Source organism: Chlamydotis macqueenii, chromosome 1 (genome assembly GCF_036417535.1).
Source record: "Chlamydotis macqueenii isolate bChlMac1 chromosome 1, bChlMac1.mat, whole genome shotgun sequence".
In the NCBI taxonomy this organism is placed as follows: domain Eukaryota; kingdom Metazoa; phylum Chordata; class Aves; order Otidiformes; family Otididae; genus Chlamydotis; species Chlamydotis macqueenii.
Window position 1 is genome coordinate 213,251,009 of NC_141556.1, and position 22,134 is coordinate 213,273,142.

At 49.4% G+C, this 22,134-nt stretch overlaps 1 protein-coding gene across 1 annotated transcript; it reads right to left on the bottom strand.

The window, feature by feature from the left end:
* Nucleotides 1-1,191: 1,191 nt before the first annotated feature.
* Nucleotides 1,192-22,134, bottom strand: MOGAT2 (monoacylglycerol O-acyltransferase 2). Its single transcript, XM_010124713.2, has 6 exons — nt 22,044-22,134; nt 14,596-14,774; nt 4,807-5,011; nt 3,167-3,341; nt 2,809-3,008; nt 1,192-1,346 (listed from the first exon to the last, which is right to left on the bottom strand). Exons 1-6 carry the CDS (start codon nt 22,132-22,134, stop codon nt 1,192-1,194), a joined length of 1,005 nt encoding a protein of 334 aa, XP_010123015.2.

Genomic DNA, 22,134 nt, shown 5'->3' on the forward strand with positions numbered 1-22,134 from the left:
AATGATGGCCCTGGTATTGTCAGTTTAGAAGCAGTCCTGTGTGTTTTCCCTGTTAAATGCAATTCTTGCAGCTGCAGTGACAAAAATCATGGATGCAATGAAGTGCAAGTGCTCTGCAGGACTTCTGGTAGCTCTTTGTGGGTGGGGAATGGGACATGGGTAAGAGAAAGAGAAATGAAGGGAGAGAGCAGAACGTGATGGTGTGAGGGCTCTAGAGGGGGGATGTAAAGCTGATCTGAGCAGATGGCGTCCTGCCACCTAAAACTTCCATGCTGTGCAATCCCATTAAGTGCAGAGTTTAATAAAGTTCTGGATATCGAGAAGAAGCGGCTATTTAAAGCCTTGATCACCTGCCAAATGTGGCTTTATGGGCCATATTTCCTGTCCCAAATCACTTCTCCCTTCTTCCATCTCCTGACCATCCTCTCTCCTTAGGAAACGGCCTCGTCCGTAAAATGAAATGCACGGTGACAACGCTGCCATAGCTGGTGGCTAGTCCAAGGCGTTCGCGGGGTTAAATTAATAAAATTAAAAGCAGGACTCCAAGAGCCCAGGTAGGATAAACTCTCTGGATGAGCCTTTGCCCTTTAAAAAGGTTTTATTTCTTCTTGCCGCAGTGGGGTACGGCATCGCGTTGCTACCGAGGGTGCTCAGTACCATGCTGGGAGTATGAGCTTTCTGAAAAACTGGGTTTCAGATGGGGGAGGAAAGAGCCCAGAGCAATTAAAGACATGAAGAGCACCAAGCAAACAATGGCCATTTGTTGATCTAGACAAATTATATTTTTTAAATATATACATTCAGCAGAAATTATGGCTCAGCATCCCATTTCTGAATGAAAATAATGCAAAGGAAACTTTCAATAATGCACCTCTGCCTGGAAATATCTTGGAAAATTAACCTCCAGGCTAGACTGGAAGTGTGAGTTTTATGGTGGGGAGTTTCACCAGTGCTGGGTTGGTCAGATGGAATTTTTTTTTCCTTCTTCTTTGTATCTTTTATGTGTCCTACAGGGACTGAAAATGGTAACTCTAGCCCAACACCCATGCAAATGCTGGGAAAATCATGTCCTTCTCCCCACACTGTACGGGCCATATGTTAGCTGTGACTGAGCTAAGGTTGTGAAATAGTTCCAGAAACAGGGCAAAACTTGAAGCTTGATCTCCATGGTTTCACCTTACTTGAGGAGCTCTATATAAATTCCAAGTGTCTGTCTTCTGGGATGTTATATTTAGCTTTGTGCTCCTCAAAGAGCTTGCACAATTCATTTAGATATTTCTGATGGACTTGATCAACCTCTTCCTTGGAGGGTCTGTGCTTCCTCTGCACTGGAATCGGCTTCCCAACTGGAAAACAAGCACAGGCATTAGGAGGAGCCAGTGTCAGGTCCCTCTGCATATCTTGCACGTCTTAGCACAGAGCTCGGGTCCACCTCTCCAAGGCTGCAGTGGATGGATCGATATGACCAATCATCTCCTGAGGTTTGGGAGGTACCGAGGAGATAGGGAGATGGAGATTCAGATCCCAGTCTCCCAGATGACATCTCTCCTTGCCTCAGTTTCCCCATCTGCAAAGCTAGTTAATGTCAAAGATCCTCTGCGTAGCTGTTCGAAGTAGACTACTGCATCCCAATGCAGTCCCTCCAGCTACTCCTAACATCTCAGATGTCCTGTGGATAAAGACAACATCATCCTAATATTTGGACTGGGCTTTCGAAGCTGTTCCCACATGGCCCTGGGAATCTGCATGGCAAATGGAGAAACTGAGGCACAGGGGAGCCCAAGTCTATATAAATACACCACTGATTGGGGTTCTTCCACTTTGCTCAGATCAAAGCTTATGTGAAACATCCGGTTGTTATTAGAAACCAAGTACCCACTTATCTTTAGAAAATCATACTTTTTTCTAGGACAAATCTAAATAATTCAATTCCTAGCAGTAGAAGATGACCCTTCCCATCTCCCAGAGCCACCAGGAGCAGAACCAGGTGCCTGCAGGTGACAAGAAAGTCCATGAGATACCTCTCTTGCTCTGGTCTCTTACTTGAACTATGTTTGTCAAGTGGCAGAAGGTTTCACCGTCACATAATGCGGCTCCTCATCGGACTAATGAAGAGCCCTTGTGATACTGCACAGCTCATAAAACCATTGAGACAATCCAAACAGGTTGTAAAACAATTAGAAGTAATTGCTGGCTGTCAAACTTAATCACTGGGGTGAGCTCTGACCTTTCCAAACGCCTTTTTAATTAGACTAATTCACAGAGCATCCGCCGCGCTGGTGGGCCAAGTATGGAGTTGTTGAAATCAGGTAAAACTTCTTCAAAACTGAAGACTTTCTTGAAATTTGGTCTCCTGTGGGCATGGTCTCAGGTCAAAACAGCGTGACTTGTTCATGCCGGTTTTTGTGACTATCTGCATAGGACATGTTGTCCTACTTGTGTTTGTGAAATTGGCTTTAACCCAACGCTATTGTAGTGGTTCATACCCCTGGGTTGCACTGGGGTTGGGGTTGGCTGCATCCCACAGGGCTGCTGGGGTGGCAATGTTTGTCCTGGGACTTTCCCAGCGTGGCCCAGATGACCTGGGCTCTGTCGTAAGACCAAGCCAGAGTCCCAAACCAACATGACATGTGACTAGTTGGGGATGCTCCTTTACCAGCATGTTTCTAGCCCACCACGGCTCACGCTCTCTGGCATGACACTCCAGCCAGGCAGGAGGACGACACAACCCAGGGGCTGTCCCTGGTCCCCTCTTTGGCCAGGCTGAGTGTGGGCAGCATCATGCCGACATGCCAAGGAAAGACTTACCCACGGTGCAGATGGGCCGCCGGTACGGTACCAGCCCAAAGCTGTACTGGAAGATACCTCGGGCGTGGAAGAGGGGAAGAGAGATGCCCATGATCTGCTGGAGCCGGTGCTGGAGCTGCCGCAGCCAGGAGCCCTTGGGGTTTCTCACCTGCTCAAAGAGGTCATTCTCTCCAAAGGAAAAGGCGGGGACCAGCGGGGTGCTGCGGGGAGTTGAACCCAGTGTAAGGTTATGAAGATTAGCAAAGCTCACCCCAAAACTCCTTCTCCCCTCTCCAAAATCAGCAGGAACATGCCATGAACCAGCCACAGACTGGAGCATCCCTCCCCAAGCGCCCCTTCACCCCATCCCCTGCATCACCCATGCTCGATGGCCAGGCGGACAAATCCCTTCCTATTCTTCAGCAGCAAGGTGCAGGATCCCGGCCGGGCATCCAGTGCCTCTTGTGCCCCTCCGACGATGATGGCCAACACATTCCCACCCTCCGGCCTCTGCAGCACGTAGGATGCGCTCTCCTTGTCGGAGGAGACAAGGCCTGGAGGGTAGAGAGGAAGAAAACCGTGAGCGTCTGTGAAACATGGCTGTAATTAGCTCTATACATTTTTTCCCCTGTTATCCATCTCTGAAAATTAGTTTCAGAATTTTCCTACACTTTGGCAGTCTCAGCCCAGCTCTCCTGAAACGTGCCGGATTCATGCATAGCTCTGCCGTGTGAATATACAATTATCCCTTCGCTGTCTGGCCCAGAAGTGAGAAATGAGGAAAAAAGTCAGGAAAAAAAGTAAACTGAGAACTAGCTGCACTTAAGCCCCAGGGAAAATCCATTCTGGTTTGTTGTCGAATGAAACCATGTCCAATCCTGAATCATTCCAGAGCCAGTGAAACATTTGCTTTAGGTCAAAACACACACGAATTTCAGTGGATGCTGCTAATTCAAAGTGGAATTTAATGCAGAATTGCGTCCCTTGATCTCATTTACTCGCAAAAGTTAGAAATCTTTAATTCAGAAATGACAAAGCAACATTGTTTTGTTTTTTTTTTTAAAAAAAAATCCTTGCTTCAGGGGCTGAAATAATTTGCAAATTAAAATCTCTTTGACAAATGGACCCAATCGACCTGAAAATGAGCTATGCACCGAACTCCCACGTTACAGCGATTAAACCTTCTCTTGCCTGGCCCATAACTCTCTCGTATCTCGCTGTTATGATTCCTCCCTCTCCATGTAAATATTTTTTTCAGCAGGAGGAGCAGGAGCTGATGTGAAAAACAGGATGATGAATGCCCTGGGGTGTCTCAGACAGAGCTGGATGCCGATGTTCAGTCTATTGAACCCTGCCTACGACACGAGCCTGTTCGGCTGGAGAAGTGGCCATTCCCCAAGCCCACCGATGAGAGATGAAGGTCATCCCCTGCCAGTCTCCAAAACTCCCTCCAGACTTCCTTTCCCCTTTCTCAATTTATTTTTTACCTATTCCTTTTCATTTTTTCTTCCTCTCCTGCCACATGGTTTTGCAAAACCGTGAGCTGCTCTTTGCATCCTTTCTCCCTGGCTGCTGCTTCCTTGCAAGCAGCAGCAGCTTCGGAAAAAAAATAGGTTTTCTCCTCCTTTAGTGGCAACCACAATTTCAAGCCTGAATGTTACTTGCATGGAAAGAAAGAAATAAAGGCCCCCCCTGTCCTGCTGGTCTCAGCATTTCTGCTCCGCGTTTTGCTGTTGCACAGTGCCTGGCACAATGATGCCCTGAGCTCAGAGGCGATTTATGAAGTTGAACAACGGAGATAAGAGCTGAGAGGGCAATTTTTAACGTCAGAGGGTTTTTGGGTGCCATCTCCAGTAGCTGTGTCCATGCATGGGATCAGATCAGCTGCAGATGGGGACAAACAAAACTTTGACTCCTCTTCCCAAGCCCTGCTGGTGTCTTCACTCTCTGCTCCCCCAAAAAAAGCATCCGACTCACCCACCCATCCCACCACTTGCCCATGCTGCCCCTCCTGCTTACCTCCACTCATCAGGTAGTCCCTGAAGAAGGGGACGCGAAACCACAGGCTGAGCATCATCAGGTGTGGGGTGATACCCGGGAAGAGCGTGGAAAAGCCCGATGCCTCTGTGCAGAAATTGAGAAAGGCTCCTGCCGCCAGGACCCCGTGGGGATGAAATCCCATCAGGTAGTTCTGCCTAGGGTCCAGCTCTGCTGTCTTCACCAGCTGGACACAGGGATGGAGCAAAAAAGGGGCCATGAATTAATGCTGTCACCTTGGGGGGATGGAGCATTGGCTATGGAGAGCAGATAGGCGATGCCTGGAGGGGGATCCCTAGCACCCACCATGTCTTCTGTTGGAAAAGGTCTACTGGGATGTATTTCATTGCCTACCTTTCCACCTCCTACTACCCGTTGTTTCAAAATGAAATTTCAAATGGCACCATTCCTCACGCTGCCTAGATGCCATTGGGAACATACTTTGTTTAGAATGTCCTCCAAGACTTTTTCTAATATAGAAAAAAAGGCTGAAAAGTAAGAAAAAGGTGATTATTGCCCACCGCTGAACAACATGGTGTGGACCCAAGGTTTGTCCTATCCTGAACTACGTGTCAGGTGGTTCAAAGATGCTTTCATACATGGTAAGGTGAGATCCAGCTTCCAGACATCTAACAGAGAACAAGCTGATGGTTTTCTTCCCATTGGGGAAAGCCTACAAGAACCCATCCACTTGTGCCTATGTGAGGTGCCCAGGTAAGCCATGAGTCCATCGAAGAGTGACGGTTGTCTGCTCAAGGTTGCTGCAATTTTACCAGGAGGAGGGAATGGGGAATGACTTTAGAGATGGACAGCATGGACTGCAGATACAGTGCAGCACACGGACAGCCCTCAAGGGCTGGCTAAGAGGTTGGCCAAAATATTTGGCTAGTCTGAAAGTGAATTTCGAGCCTCGGACATGCTACAGCAGAAGAGGGGATGGTTAAAGGGAAGATAAGGGACACCAAAGGTTCGGACTCTGTGGGTTACACTTGCTGTGGACTGCCCAGAGGAGAAGGGCAGTTCACCTTCCAGCTATGCCACCAAGAAGACCCTACCATGCCAACATCAGCCAGCACATGCATCACCCAGGAAGAAGCAGCCAAAGCTGAACGCTGATGCCTCCACACCCTTTCTGTGGGTGCTGAGGATGCTCAAAGCACCAGAGAAGGATGAACCTTTCCAAGGTTACCCATGATAGAGCCACCATTAAATTCTAGACAGCTCAACGGCTCTTGTGCACAAGAAGAATCAAAGCCCTGTGCATTTTAGCGCATCACCCCTCCAAGTACCCGGGTCCCATCTGCGCTCGAGGGGCAGCTAATGGTGCATGTGTTTACCTAGAAGCAACCAGAACCGCAGGTTAATCACGAGGCTGTATTTTACTTTCTTACATCGTGGCTAATTTCCTATTTGTCCTAAGGCACTGTTGACTGTACACATGTGCCCATTCAAGCGCCTGCTCCTAATGAGGGGAACGGACAAACAAGAGTCCCACCGCTCCTCGGGTGCGGAGGTGCCTAGGCAGGAAGAGGGGCAGATGGCTGAATTGCTAAGTGCTCAAGGCCCCTGCCACCATTTGCTCATTTTTGAATAATCTCAGCTTGCGTCAATGTTTCCCGCATTCATCTTCGGCTTCCAAACAGCCTTTCATCTCTGCGTGATTTATAAGCAGGGAGGCGAGATGCTCGAGTGTGTTGGAAACCACTAAATCTCCATTGGTGTGTGTGCGGGGCAGCAAGGAGAGGGGGGTGACAGCAGGTTCAATGCCTGGCTGGGCCCCAAGGTCACACCACAGAATCATAGAATGGTTAGAGGTGGAAGGGACCTTCAAAGGTCATCTCGTCAAACCCCCATCCTCCGAGGTAATGAAGAGCTGAATTCATGGTAACTGCTGAGATGTGCAAACTGCTTCAACCGAAGAGTTCACCTGTGCTAAGACACCTCATACCCTTAAAAACACTCCCTAGGAGACATCCATCTGCTGCCTGGGTGCTCACTGGGGGAGAGGGAGCGACTTAGTGGAATTATTTGCCTCTTTCAGCTTTGTAGACTTGGGTTCCTCCCAGGGAATAAGCAAAAGAGGGGAGAGAAGGTCCCCATTTTGTCACAGTGTCTGTTCACTTTTGGATGATTTTGCCAAAACTTACAGAGAAACCAACCAAAGAGCTTGTACGAGACTGAGAAGGAAATCTGTAGCACAGAAGAGACTTGGGGAAAGTCTCTTATGCTGTAGGTCAGGCCCCTGGGCTCTAAACCACCCTTCTTCTCCTGGAAACTTAATCCTCCCAGCTGGATTGTCCCTACTCTTTATTTGGTTCTTCGCTCTCCTTCTGCCAGAGGTCAATCTCTGTTCCTAAACTGCCAGGAAAGTTAATACCTGACAGCACACAGCCCAGCTCTCCAGCCTCAAAGTGCTTAACGGGGCTGGGGTTGAGGTGCAGAGGGGTGGGACCCTCCTCCCTCCTGTCTTGGCCAGGTTGTCATTTCCACACCCACCGGATGGCATTTGCTGCTCCGGTCTTTCTGGGTGAGTTGAACCTTTAATAATTGTCAAAGAACCAAAGGGTTCAGTCAAGTCCGTCTGTGTGTAAACATCTAAGTGAGACAAGTGCTTGACTTGAAGTTCTCTTGGTAAGGCAAGAGCAGTTTCTCATCTCAGAGGCACCTGAGGGATGCCAAATCATTGTGTATGACCAATGGTCCAAAGGCAAAGAGCTGTTATCGGCTCAGGGTTGCGCTCTCCAAACTGAGCCATGGGTTGGCTGCCTTCCCTAAGCTTCTCCTTGGCATGGTTGGGATGCTGGCTTGTTTCTTGGCTGCTGACAGCTGTAATAACCCTTTGTCAAAGGTGTTATGAGTCCTTCCAGATCCCAGATCGGGGGTGATCTTGGCCTTCCCAACAAACGAACTTAAATTTGTGCTTTGAAGAATGAGGTCTACTTTATGCTTCTCCTTCATGGAGAAATATTTTGACGGCTACAGTTGTTCAGTGCTCACAGTGATTAGTCTGTAGCAGAATGCCCCCTTTACTTTGTCTACTCAAATATGGGTCCAAGACATGGGTGAAACCCTGCCCTGCTTCCCCCAGCAGCTGCAGAGACGTGGTGAGACCTGCTCCACGCACTGTCAGCCCTGTTAGGGAAAATGCATACACAGACTTCCAGGAGCTCTGATAAGAGCCCACATACCAATGAGAATCTCAAGCAAATTAATCTAAATTAATTTTAAACCGGATTAGTTAAACCGTATTAACATCCCGAGTAGATGCTCTTAGCTGGAATTAAAGTGGCCTTCGTTTGGTATTTGTTTTGGTTTGGTTTTTGGGTTTTTTTTTTAATTAATTTTGGAGTGGAATTAAGCTAATTGGAATTAGGGCTTCTGAGTGACTGTATCAGCACAGGAGTTCAGCAGCGGTTTAACAAGGCTGCTTTAATTCACCTCGAGATGTGGCTGGGGTTTCCTGGTTGTCCTCTATGGACTGGACTGTCCTGCCCCACATCACAAGAAGAGAGAGGACAGGCGATTGTGGGGCTGGTGCACTAACGCTTGAGGAAACTAAAATTCTCCCCGAGTCCAAAGAGTTGGAGGGCTGGGTGCTCCAGCATGCCCTGGAGATGAAGTGATACCCCAGCACCCAGCCAGCATTGTTTGCAGTGCTGGAGGGATTAAAAAGTCGTTAAGTGAGGAATTAGATCAAGTCAAGTTGAGATGAGTATGGGCACTGCATGGTGCTTGTCATGCCCCGTAGTCTGGGAAAGCACTGATATGCAGTGACATTGCATCCTTAGGGATGGATGAACATAGGGTAGGAGACACGGAGTAGCATGGCATTACCCCCCACAGCCATTCACAGAGCAGAGGAGGACGTGATCAGGAAAGCTGGTCACCAAGCTTGTGCCTTCTTCATTTAAAGTCTCTTAAATTGAATTGTTATTGTCTTTCTATCCTTCTCTGGCCCCAAACTCTGTTTCCAAGGATGTTATGTTCATTAATCTCCTCTTAAGTAGGATAAACCTCCTTTCAACTTTGTCCTAAGCAAATCCTCAGGTCCCTTGCTGTTCACTCAGGCACCTCCAAAGAGCATCTCTTGCAGGACGAAATACGCAGCCAGAGTCTCTGTGGGATGAAACTCAGCAGAGAAATTCAGAAACCCAGCCAGATCCAGAGAAGGAGAAATTATGCCAAGGCGAAGAGAAGCAGGTAGCCCACCCAAGGGAGACCAAAAGAAGGGCAAATATTTGCAGCTGCTGAGGAAGAGGAGTTTTAGGTACCAGCAATGGGAAGAGTCTGAGAGGAACAGCTGGGCTCTGGCCACTGAGGTTTTCTCCAGGTGCCACAATGCCAGGGCAGAGCTGTGTTTGCAGCAAGTATCAGGAGTCTGACAAGCCAGGTGGGTTTAAATCGAGTTAGGATGGGATACATCACCCTCACTCTCAAAGCAGGCTAAGGACGGCAGCTCCAAAATGCCCAAGTCCTCCCTTGCTCTTGTGTGCTGCTGCTGCTGGAGTCTTGTAGGACCTCCTTATGCAGTGTCTTAGCGTATTGCCTGGCAGTGCAGATGGTGGGACACAGTCCTACAGTGGACCTGACCTCGGCTGTGGCCTCTCTCTTACTTAAGGTCACCTAAGGGCAGAGAAAAGAGGGCCAAGACATGGGACAGCAAAGTTCCTCAAAAACAGAGAGGTGGCTTTGGGCCATTTGGCTGTGCCTCGCTTTTGCCCTAACAACCCCTCTTCTCTCCTCCAGCAGAAGGAAGCAAAGTGAACAGCCAAGACGGTTGGAAATCCAAAATGATGTTTAACGTCACGGGCCACGACACAAAGTCCTCAGTTACAAATAACACCACTTTTCTGTGAAAAGAAGGAAAACATTCCTGGCAGGGCTTGGTTCACATGAACTTGGGCTGTCCCCTCTCTGCAACGCCTTGTACTTCCCCAGAACCGAAACACACTCAAATAACCCCCGTCATGGTTTATGCAATTATGAGAATGAATGAGCTATGAGATGGAGCCATCCCAAATCACAGCTCCTAGGGGGTCAACTAATTCTCCAATAACTCATTTTAGTTACGCTAACAAAAAAAAACCAAAACATAACGCCAGCAAGTCCTCAAGCACAACAACAGAGGTTGGGACTCTGCCAGTTGCTGTAGATAATAAGGCCCAGCTGGCACTTAGATAACCCCAAGGCTTGTAAGAAATGTCCTGTGGCTCTTCACAAGGGAAAAATGTTCCAGTGAAGACCACAGGGACCTTCTGCACACAGCAGACACTCTTCAGGCTGTCCTGAACAAAGTTGGTAAGATGGTGCCTGTTAAGGTTGCTCTGAGTGATAACAGCACCTGAAGACAAGATTTGTCCCCCTAAGACATTAATTTTATCTTCCTGCTGCTAGATTTAACTCGTAACCCAGGCTGTGGGTGATCTAAAGGTGAAATGTCTTGTCTAAGCCAAGCATCCAGCCCCAATTTATAGTCAGCAAGAAAGGTGGTGACTTCTGATAGCAACCTGAGGTGGTTGGAGATGTCCCTGCTCCTTGCAGGGGGGTTGGATGGATGGCCTTTAAAGGTCCCTTCCAACCCAAACCCTTCTGTGATTCTATGATTCTGTTTGGGGACCACAGTAGCAACGGACCTTGCCAAGCTCATTCTTTCCCCATTTCATGCCCATCCTCTCCTTCTGCACATCCGTGGTGCTCCTCAGCTGAGGTTACCAAAGCACCTTGGCCGTATGAGGGATGTTGAAGACGCCTTACGCTGGCAAGAGGGAACGGGGCAGGGGAGAAGCAGGAGTGAAGATGTGCGTTTGCTTGGCCGTGTGATGAAGAAATTTGTTTTTACTGTAATCCTTACCAATAAAGATGTGCTGATAAATGATGGGGAAGGGACTGTGCGAATGGAGATAACGGTTTGGGCAGAGAGCTGGTATTGACTTCTTGTTGAACACAGCATAGCTAAAGCAGTCCAAGGTAACCAAAATGTCTCTGGAGGCAACATCAACCCACAGCAGGCATCACTGGATATCTGTTCAACTGTAGCCTGCCCCAAACAGATTAATTTTGCACCGTTCTGTATATTTTCCCCACTTTTTTTTTATCCTCCTTTTAAAATCACCCAAATTTATTCAAGTTGCTCCCAAACTCTTAACTAAAATACATCAGCTCCAAGGGAAATAACCCAAGCAGCACAGTAGTCTTCGTGCAAGGGTGGTTATCAGCAGAGGGTGCTCCTCGCACGCGCTGCACAGCCTGCACCATCCCACATCCCAGACGCTCGCTGCAGCAAAGCGCAAATTCACGCTGCCCGCATCCCCAGATGCTCTTCCCAACCCCTCAGCTGCAAACATGCCCAGGGGTATTTTAAAGGCAGCCTTTAAAGCCTTTTCCTAAAATAAAACAGCAGGCAGCTCTTCCTGCCTCCGAACACCGATGCTTGGCCACGCTAAGTTTGCTGCCGGGATCTGGGAGGATTAGGAGCCACGTTTAATCCTCCCAGAATGCCTAATCCTCCCGGGCTGAACTAACTCAATCTACACACAAATACAGGGTGCTGGGTGCCCACCCTGTCTGCCTCTCCAAATCCCACTCTGCCTCTGCCTCGCTTCTGGCTGGGGCTTCGGGCAAGCGCGAGGTCCATGGGAGCATCCAGCTGTGTGTCCTCAGAGCAAAAGTCAGCTGAGCTCCTCGTGAGAGCGGCGTACAGGATGGCAAAAGCAATATTTACGGTGTTGAACTTCCACTCTGCTAGGAACAAATCGGCTCGTGCTCGACAGTATGAAATTAAATGCCTTCCATGCAAGGAAGGAAACACTTCTGGGATTTTTACGCGGGAAAAAAAGCCAGCAGATGAGAGATACAACAGAGTATCCCAGGAGTGGCGTGGGGAGGTGGGACAGGATTTGCATGGGCAAAAAAAAAATCCCAGGGAGTTTCCAGGGAAATGAGCAGGGAGGGCTTCACACTGCGTGGTTCGCCCGGGGAGCTCCTTGCTGCGGGACGCCAGGGACGCCAAGCGTTTTCCCGTGCGCTTGTAGTGACAAAAGGTAGCAGGCACACTCAGCAAGGGCTGTTAAGTCTGACATTCTAGCTCAGAAAGCCCTTGAGCAAACAAAGCCTGGAAGACTGAGAAAAAGTTCTAAGGAAATAATATTATATGATTCCTTGATTAAAATGCCCTTTTTATTATATTTTTGCTATCCGCTGTCATTTTGCAGCGCTCCCTCTGACTTCTCCCAGACCAGTGAGGAGAAAGGCTCCACCGAACCCTCCCTGCCTTCACCCAGTGAGCTGCAGCCAAACCCAGTAGCCATGCTCCCTCTACTGGTCTTACCGGTCTTACTGGTCTTACTGGTTTTACTGGTCTTCCTGCCTGGCAGTGGCACCCAGGGAGGGAAGGACAGAAGGACAATGCAGTGTGGTGTTCAGGAGAAGGTTTGCACGGCCTAAGGAAGGGACAGGAGATGTCACTGGGTTTAGCTGGCAGCCATGTTTGAGCGGAGAGGTTGATCCGACACTGCCCAAGCCGCAGCTCGTGGCCACAAATAATTTACAGAATATGTATTGCATAAAAACATGACAGCCACATAAATAGCTCATAGCGATTCTGGCATTTTCTACGGCAACCTTAAGAATAATTTATTGAGAATCGCTTTGGTGTTTCTTATCAAACATCATAAAATACTTCCTGTCCCTTACGGTACTCACCACGAGCTTTCATGGGATGCGTTCCTACTCCTCCCCAGAAGACTATGATATACCTTTTTGGGGGCTGTGCTTTGAAGTTTATCCAGAAACCCTTAAATCACTAATTAAACTTTAAGATTAACCATAAAATAACTCACTACAGGTCCTTAGCATTCCTTTCTGCCACATCTTTGAGCAAAGAGACTCAACAGCAGTAGGACGCACTCAAGAGAGACGTACCCGTCTTGTACAGAGGCAACTTGGAGACGTAGTTCACCCAGCTGAGACATGGGACCTTTGGCTAGCGTATGCCAGTTTTCAGTACAAAATTAAGTGAGTTTGCTTGAATTGTCCATGCGGTGGAAAGGGAGGGTGATGATCTACCCACTTTTTAAAAGGGCAAAAAGGAGGATCCTGGGAAACACTGACCCGTCAGCCTCACCTCTGTGCCTGGGAAGATCATGGAACAGATCCTCCTAGAAGCTATGCTGAGGCACATGGAGGACAGGGAGGTGGTTTGAGACAGCCAGCATGGCTTCACCAAGGGCAAGTCTTGCCTGACCAACCTGGTGGCCTTCCATGATAGAGTGACTACATCAGCGGACAAGGGAAGAGCTACAGATGTTGTCTACCTGGACTTGTGTAAGGCCTTTGACACAATCCCCCACAACATCATTCTCTCTAAATTGGAGAGATATGGATGCAATGGACGGATTGTTTGGTGAATGAGGAACTGGTTGGATGGCCACATCCAGAAGGTAGTGGTCAGTGGCTCAATGTCCAGATGGAGGTCAGTGACAAGTCCCTCAAGGGTCCATACTGGGAACAGTATTGTTTAACATCTTCATCAATGACATAGACAGTGGGGTGGAGTGCACCCTCAGCAAGATGCAGATGTCATCTAAGATGAGTGGTGCAGCTGACACACTGGAGGGAAGGGATGCCATCCAGAGGGACCTGGACAAGCTCAAGAATTGGGCCCAGGTGAACCTCATGAGGTTTAATAAGACCAAGTGCAAGGTCCTGCACCTGGGTCAGAGCAACCCCTGGTACCAGTACAGACTGGAGGATGAAGGGATTGAGTACAGCCCTGCCAAGAAGGACTTGGGGATACTGGTGAATGAAAAACTGGACATGAGTCATCAATGCGCACTTGCAGCCCAGAAAGCCAACAGCATCCTGGGCTGCACCAAAAGACATGTGGCCAGCAGGTCAAGGGAGGGGATTCTGCCCCTCTGCTCCGCTCTGGTGAGACCCCACCTGCAGTGCTGCGTCCAGCTCTGGAGCCCCCAACATCAGAAGGACGTGGAGCTGTTGGAGAGGGTCCAGAGGAGGCCACGCAGATGCTGAGAGGGCTGGAGCAGCTCTGCTGTGAGGCCAGGCTGAGAGAGCTGGGGCTGTTCAGCCTGGAGAAGAGAAGACTCCGGGGAGACCTGATAGTGACCTTCCAATACTTAAAGGGGACCCATAAGAAAGACAGGGAGAAACAGCGGCACGGGTTGCCCACAGAGGCAGTGGATGCCCCATCCCTGGAAACATTCCAGGCCAGGTTGGCCGGGGCTCTGAGCAACCTGATGTGGTTGGAGATGTCCCTGCTTCTTGCAGGGGTGTTGGACTGGATGGGCTTTAAGGTCCCTTCCCACCCAAACCATTCTATGATTCTATGATTCTATATCCAGCTTTACCAATCCAGCCTCTTCTGTAGCAAAAGGGGATGCTGACCTTGCAGGCCACCAGGTCCTCTTGGATTTTGGTCAAAATTTGGCCCTGTGTCTACTGGGTAAATGCTAAGCAACCTGGAGAGCAGGAGTGTCCCAATATAGAAAAGGCAAGGGGACATTTCCCAAACTGCTGGAATGCAGGGAGGTTAAATGGGTGTGTAAATGCAGACGGTTAAAGGATGTGGTTGTGAAAGTGGTGGTCGATATTTCCTCTGTGTCTTGCAGTACTCTGGGAGCTGGGAAGACAATCCTTCAGCACTGACCTTCAGGCACCCCATGCCCCAGCTACTGGCCCCAGACCGCCTCCAAACACCAAGGACAAAGTTGGTCCCTGAATCTCCTAAGAGCTGACGGGATCGGTGGCACTTACCGTGATGGGGAAATAGTCCCTCATGTACCTCCAGACGACACTGTTCCGGATGGCATGGATCCTCCTCCCGCCTTTGCTGGGTTTTTCCCTGTCTATGAGCCACCATGCGGCATAGAGGGCACTGACCAGCCAAAAACGCGTGAAGAAGAGGGCGATGAAGGCAGCTATGCAGCACTGTGCTGAGAGAAAAGCCAGGCAGTGAGTTGGCAGTTGGGTTCGGTGGACTTTGGGAGACGAATGATTCACCTGAAGGGACTGAAACTGGACCTGGGATGGAGCCCAAGCCTTCACTGGGCTTGCTCCTGAATTATTTTATCAGTGTGAAGGCACCTTTGATGCAAAGCCATAGATAAGATTTTACTCCTTATTGAGTTTTTTCTTATTGATTTTGGACTTTTTTTCTCCACTTCTCGGGTTCAATCTCAACTCTAATCTTGGCCTCTAGAGGATTTTCAGTCCTTTTAACTTGATGTCATCACAGATTTTATAAGAATGCTCTTTTTCATCCCCTAAGACATTAATGACTTGGGACTTTCCCAAGTCATTAAAGACTTTTCTGAGCTGCTTCCAGCCAGTGCTCAGCTTTGCCCTTTACCTCCCACCTCCCTCATGCTCTGTGTTTTGGCATGGGAACAAGAGAAGAAAAGTCTGTATGCAAACAAGCATCAGTTGGTACATCAAATCCCACCCAAACCCAACACTGCCTGTCTGCAGAGACTGGGAAGCACTGATGGCCACCAAGCTGCCACATGGTAAAGCAGATGCCCTAAAAAGTGCCTGGTAAGAGCCATGTCCTCTCCATCTGTCCCTCTGGAAGCCTTGATGTTGTCTGGGAAAGGGGAGGCCGAGCTAAAAAAAAAACCCGTTCATCCAAGCCCCTTGCCTTCTGCAGCTCATGGGTTGCACCATGTGTTGCACCATATTTTACTCTTCTCTGGGTCTTCATCACAGATCTGGCACTCAGGGCTGAAGGACATGAGGATGGAGATGCCCTGTTCAGCTTCAGCTTCAACTGTGAGGTGGACACATCCATGCCCTCATCCTCTGAGACCTGGATTTTCATCTTTGGGAGTTACCTGGTACCTGCCCTCTCCAGCTCATCTCAACTAAGGTCTATCAGAGAAGAGGTATACGATGCTCTCATTTAAGAATTCTTTGTACATTTTGTTTGCTTAAGGATAAATAAGTAGGTCTGATTTGTAGTCTTTTTTTTTTTTTTTGTGATAAGTCACTCTTATCCCAGAGCTTTGCACATAAAAAACAAACCCCTGCCCCTTTTTAAAACATCGACATGATGATACTGATAATTCCTATGGGGGGAAAAAAAGCAATAATCTAGCAGGATCCTAAATCTTAAAGATGAAACAGTATCTTATGTTCTCATACAGGTTGAGATGCTGCAGCAGGTGCCTGGGTAGGCACGGACACAGTGCATGGGGAAACACCACAGCTCTCTGTAGAGCAGCAGGTCTGACCTGCAACGCGTCCTCCAGGTCAGAAGAAGCCACCGCTCGTACCTGGTGCCACCCCTTTCAAATGCCACAGACACAGTCTTTAAAACTCTTGAGGAAAATAGCATCCAGCATGAAACGAAGCCCCAGAGGCTCCGTGACACGTAAACACTGCTTGAGGAACAACGCGGAGGTTGCAATTTTACTACACCTGGGAGCCAGGTCACCAGGTCTGTTGCAAAACATGTGCAATGCTTAATTCTCTTTCTATCATCCCGTGCAAAGCTCAAAGTACATTCTGCAAAGTGAAGGAGTTGTTCTGGTCCAAATCCATGCACTTATCATCCAAGTGAGGCTTTATCTTGCAATTATGTAATTATTAATTTCTCCCTCAATTCATTTGCAATTCAACTTTTTTTTTTTTTTTCAGGGCAGAATTTGTACACAGTGACCTTCACTCAATTTGAAGATTTTTTTTTTTTTTTAATGCTTGTAAAATCTCTCTGGTTGCCACAGGAAAGGAGCCCGTTCCTGTCCCAGAATGGACCCTCAGTCTGAAAGTTGCTGCGGATGGGACCAAAGAGATAGGAAAGTTCCAGAAAATAAAACGTACAGTTAAATCCTACAGTCTGCATCCACACCAGTCCCATACACATCATTATTTATGGGCTGTATTTTGGCAAGAAATGGGCACTCTGTACCGCTGCCCAGTGTGCAAGGGGGAGTCACCTTGGCTGCTGGGATCAAGGGAGGCTGCTGTCCCCCTTCCAACCTTCTTGCAGATATCTGGGTGTCATGTCCTCAAACACCTCAATGAAAATGTAGCAGAGGTAGTGTGATGCCATCGGTGAGAAAGCAAGACCACCCAGACCACCAGTGGCAAGATATTTGCCGCAGAGCTGTATTGCTGCTTTCTGAAAGCCACACCAGGTCTCCAGGCTGGGTCCACCACCAGCCTCACCGCCCAGGACTTCATGCTCTTCAGCCTGGCTCCAGGGTCCCTTCACCAGCACCGACGCTGAGGCAGAGCAGCAAGGACAACTTAAAGCCACCTCCTTGCTCCTTCTGCTTCTTTTCTGCAGGACAGGACAGAAGGGATGGGTGGCAAACAGGAATATTTGCTTGCTGTGAGGCTGTTCTCCATAATCATTGCTTTCTTCTCTTGAGGGGAATCCCAAGTGGAAAATGACAAATGACAAGGGTTTCTTGCCTGTCCTTCCCTGGACCAGGGACCACTTCAGACCTGTCCAGATGAGAGCCATATTTCCTTCAGCACCTGCTTTCCTACAAACAACTGTCATTTTTCTGTGCTACCTGCCAGGCAAACATTTTAAAGGATATCATGAACATGGCATTAGGCTCTTGGCCAGGGAACCTCAGCAGATATCTCCCTCCTGGGGCCAAACTCCAGCCTACGTACAACATGCTGTACCCACAAAGCAGCCCACAAAGGGCTATCGGGTCTTGGAAACGCTGCTGGAAGAGATGGCAGTGTGCGTCGTGATGAAGACAGGAGAAAACCTGCAAGTCCCTGGCTCATTAGAAACCCATCTTTGAACCCCATTGGCTGCAGGGCTCTGCAGAGCCAGACAAGCTCTCCAACTTAGAATCATAGAATGATTTGGGTTCAAAGGGACCTTAAAGACCATCTAGTTCCAACTTTCAGCTTGGTCAAGCTCTCCATGGAGACAAGCTCTCTGAGGATGGGGACTGCAAGCGTATCAGGCACACAAATGACAATGAGATGTGATTGTAACACGGCTCTGCCTTGTTGCCTTTACTTTATTCTTTAAGGGAAAGGAGGGAAGGATTACCTTTAGTACTCAGCCATAGCATCACTACAATATCCACCTTCCACCCTTCTGCCTCCACAAGCCTCTTGATTCCAAGTCTCAATCTACAATCTCCCAAGCCATAGTTGCCCACTCAGGAGGAACAGACAGATTTGGGGGGAAAAGACCTGATCCTCATCTCTTCCCTCTGCGGGTCTGGACTCTTGCAAGGTAGCCCAACTGCACACGCTAAATTGTTACAAAATGGCTGAAGCCCTTACACAAACCCTTTCCAAAGGCAAACATCACCATGGGCAGCAAGAGGAGGTCTAAGGGCGTCATGCATGTCTTTACAATCACATCAGGAATACATTTTTTACACTGAGGGTGGTGGAGCACTGTCCCAGGTTGCCCAGAGAGGCGGTGGATGCCCTATCCCTGGAAACATTCCAGGCCAGGTTGGATGCGGCTCTGAGCAACCTGATGTGGTTGGAGATGTCCCTGCTCCTGGCAGGGGGGTTGGACTGGATGGGCTTTGAAAGTCCCTTCCAACCCAAACCATTCCATGATTCCATGACTCTATATGGATGTGACAGCTTTCTTGGATCCCTTCACAGGCCAAGGGGTTTCCTGGGCTGGGCTCCCTCAAGAAGCTCAGAGGAAAAATGAAGTGTTTGGTGGTGGGTATCTTGTGTTAAGTAGTTTTGTTGCGAGCTGCAAGTCCCTCCCTGGATGAAAACATGGGCATATGACAGCAAACACACATGCATATGCTACAGGCTCCGAGCGAGCCACACGCTAGAAGCACATGGAGGATTTCTCTGGCCAAGTCAAGACAGGGACCATGTCCCATCAAAGTGCTGCTGGGCACGCAGACCCTGTACCCCTCAGCACAGGCTGTCCCAGGCTGTGGACTATGCTCAGCTGTCAAGGGGGCCTGACTCACGCTGGTACTGCGTGCCCTTTGGGCCAACCCCGCCGATTGAAAGGGTTCAAAGGCTGGGTGCCGTACGCGGGATCTGCAGAGGCGACGTGCACCGGTTCCCTGCCCCTGCACCGGGTTTGTTTACATGGGTTCAGCCCTGAACTAATGCTTCTGCATGATATGTCTGGATGGATGCCCATGCCCAAGTCCATGGAGACCAGGAATGGGAGAGATAGTGGGAAGCAATGCAGCAGGTTTGGGCATCAGCCTGCTGATTGCAGTGCCCTGCAGAAGCCTGGCTCCACGGCGTTAGGAGGGGGCACTGGTCGGTACTGGGATCTCGTAGGTGGGGGGAGGCAATGAGATCCCCACTCCATGCCCTGCATCCCGTCTTTGCACCGTGCGCTCTCCATCCAGCAGCTGTCAGCATCTCAAGCAAATGGCACCTTTTGTTTCGGAGCCAGGAGCATCCTCAGGAAAACCGGCAGCGTGGACAATGCCGGCCTGCAGCGAGAGACGCTGCCGCAGAGCTCCCTGCCAGCAGCGGGGTCGAACCACCGCATTCACCCAGCGCCCTGCGGAGAATGAATGAGCCCCTCGCCCCGCGCTTGGCTTCTCCAGGAGGATGCATTTGCACAACCATAGCAACAGCTGCCTGCAACCCGTGCTGCCGAGCTGGGATCTCCAGCCAAAGGGCTGTGCAAATGCCTGGCAGGGGTTGAGCGTGTGTTTTCGGGAGCCCTTTTCTGGCAGCAGAAACCCAAGCCTGTCTCAGAGAGAAAGGAGCAGCCAGCGGCCAAATCCTGCATGTGGAAAGTCCAATCTCTGGGCCTGAGGGTTCTAACTGAGTGCAGCACGGGGTGTTTGGCAGCTCACGGGATGAAACGAAGGGTGTCCCTTAGCATCAGACTCTTGCAGTTGTTAAACTGGGAGCTTTCGGGTGGAAAGCTCCAGGATTAAAGAAACTTTGCAAAATCAATCAAGCCGGCTGGAATTGCTCCACAAGATCTGGTGATCACCTTTCCAATGCCTTTCTTACAGCATTTCTTAACTGCTTTTGGCTTCAGTTTGTATCACAAAAATATACCCTAAAATCAGAGTAAAACTGTCCCAGGGAAAGGCAGTAACCTCTGGAAGGCCAGCCATGGAGAAGGTATGGGTTTGTGTCTCATCCTCATTCAGAGCAAGCTGCATTTCATGGAATCGTAGAATCATTAAGGTTGGAAAAGATGTCCAAGATCATCAAGTCCAACCATGACTTCAAGTCCAACCATGACATCAAGTCCAAACGTTTCCTCTGCAGGAGGCAGAGTCTGTGTTTTGAGCAGCTCCACGTTACCCACCAACTGCAGAGGATTCTTCCCTCCTGACCGCTTTCTGGCTTTTGGCTGGCTCCAGCAGTCATTTCCACCGCTCAAAAGTCAAGTGCCAGCTTGAACCTGATACCAAGAAGTGGAAAACCTGCAACGTGAGTTGTTTTGCTGGGAAACACCATTAAAACTCCCTAAGCCCCAGCTGCACCCATGCTGGGATTGGGGATGTGTCGTTGTATCCCTTGTTAACCTCACAGCCACACCTCTACTATGCCCCATCCCATCCACGCACCATGGAAGGAAAACTGGGCACAGGAGCAAGGAGGGAGCTACAGAGCACCCAAAAATGTCCCCTCCCCTGTTAACAATGTCTATGTCTCCTCCTCCTCCAGTGTGCAGGAGAAGGTTCGTCACAGCTGGGATCTCTTCTGCACTGGAAGAACCCAATATTTATAACACAAGTACGGGATGACACCCAGTGCCCTGCGCTCTGCCATGCCGTAACTGTGTTTTGCGGGAGCTCAGCTGGCCATGCCACTGCTGCCACGCTGGGATTTGCCCTGCATTTGGGAGGGGTGTCCTCCAGCTTGTAGCTTGTCGCAGAGCAACCCAAGGGGCCACACTGGTTACACCTCTCCAAAGCAACTCAGCAGAGCCCATTTGCTGACGTGGTGGGTGAACAGCTTTGCTCAGTCATGTCCATGTTGCTAATTGTCTTCTCTTCCAATACAGGGCAGCCTCACCCATACCAGCTACCAGCCATGGTCCCTGGCCTCTGCTATCGCCCAAACCATGACAACATATAGTTTGACAGAGTGTTACTTAGCATGGGCCAAACCTGTGCCAAAAAGCATGCAAACAGCTATACTATCTGGACCAGTATGGCCCAGTGCTCCAGTCCACCCCATACTGGTGCAGAGGTGACCATTCAGCCCCAGGTCTGTAGCGGAGTTTGGATGGAGCCATCTCAGAAACTGAATGAGGCTCTGATGCATAGCCTATGCTTTCTTTGCAGGTATGGTTTTGGAGATGTTTGTGTGCCAGGACCCACATATACACGGAGATCTGCAGCCTCTTGTGTACTGGGACTGGTCAACCTCCCCAGTAAGCTTTACACAGCCTCCACCTGAGATTAAGAATTAGCATGACAATGGCAAACTCTAGGATGTCACCTTCCAGCTTGGCCCCTGATGAGCTGTAAATGGCCCCAGACAGTTTGTGCTCTCTGATAACCTGGCTCCTGGTCTCCCATCTCCTTATCGCCCAGTGCATCCCATCCAAAATCACACGTCTCTCATTTCATAGAATCATAGAATTTCCATCAGCACCTAATGTTCTCCACACAACAGTCAGTTTGTCAGGGTCCCAGTTTGCTAAAGTGGCTCTTCCTCAATCTGCTTGGATTTTCCTGGAAAAAAATACCCTTTTGGGGCATGCACTGGCATCCGCGTAAAGTGAACTCTCTGTTCCCAGGGTTGCAAAGCTCTTCCCGTCATACCATCCCTCAAGCACGGGAATGCCGTTTCTCGCGACTAACACTGAGCGGGGCAGCACCTTAGACCAGGAAAACACTAAACCTTGAAGAGCAGGAGAAGCTGAAGCCTCACACGGGTTTAGCTGGTGCATAAGACCCGTAGATGTGATGTTCCCAAGCACAGGCAAGCAGCCGTGCACTTCCCTAGTGCCACCGTGCTCAGAGCGAGTGGCGAGAAGAAACCAAAAAAAAAAAAAAAGAAAAATAAATAACTACTTGAGTGAGATAGATCCTTCCACGCTGCTCTTCACACAGCGAGACGGAGACATGCGACTGCAATGTCTGCTGCGAATCACTTGTCCTAACACGGCCTGGGATTCACTGCAGGCTCCCAGGAGATGCATTTAATGCCACTTTCCTTCCATCCCAGGTCTTTCTTGGGGTCAGGGAGATAAGGGGTTGGGGCAAAAGCTGCTCTGGCTTCTCAGAGAAGGCAAAGGCGATGTCTCTTACCCAGAGCCAGGAAGCTGAAGACCCATTGAACCACCGACGCCGTCTGAAGCCTTCTCTGCAGCGGCACAGAGAGCGGAGCAAACTCGACCAT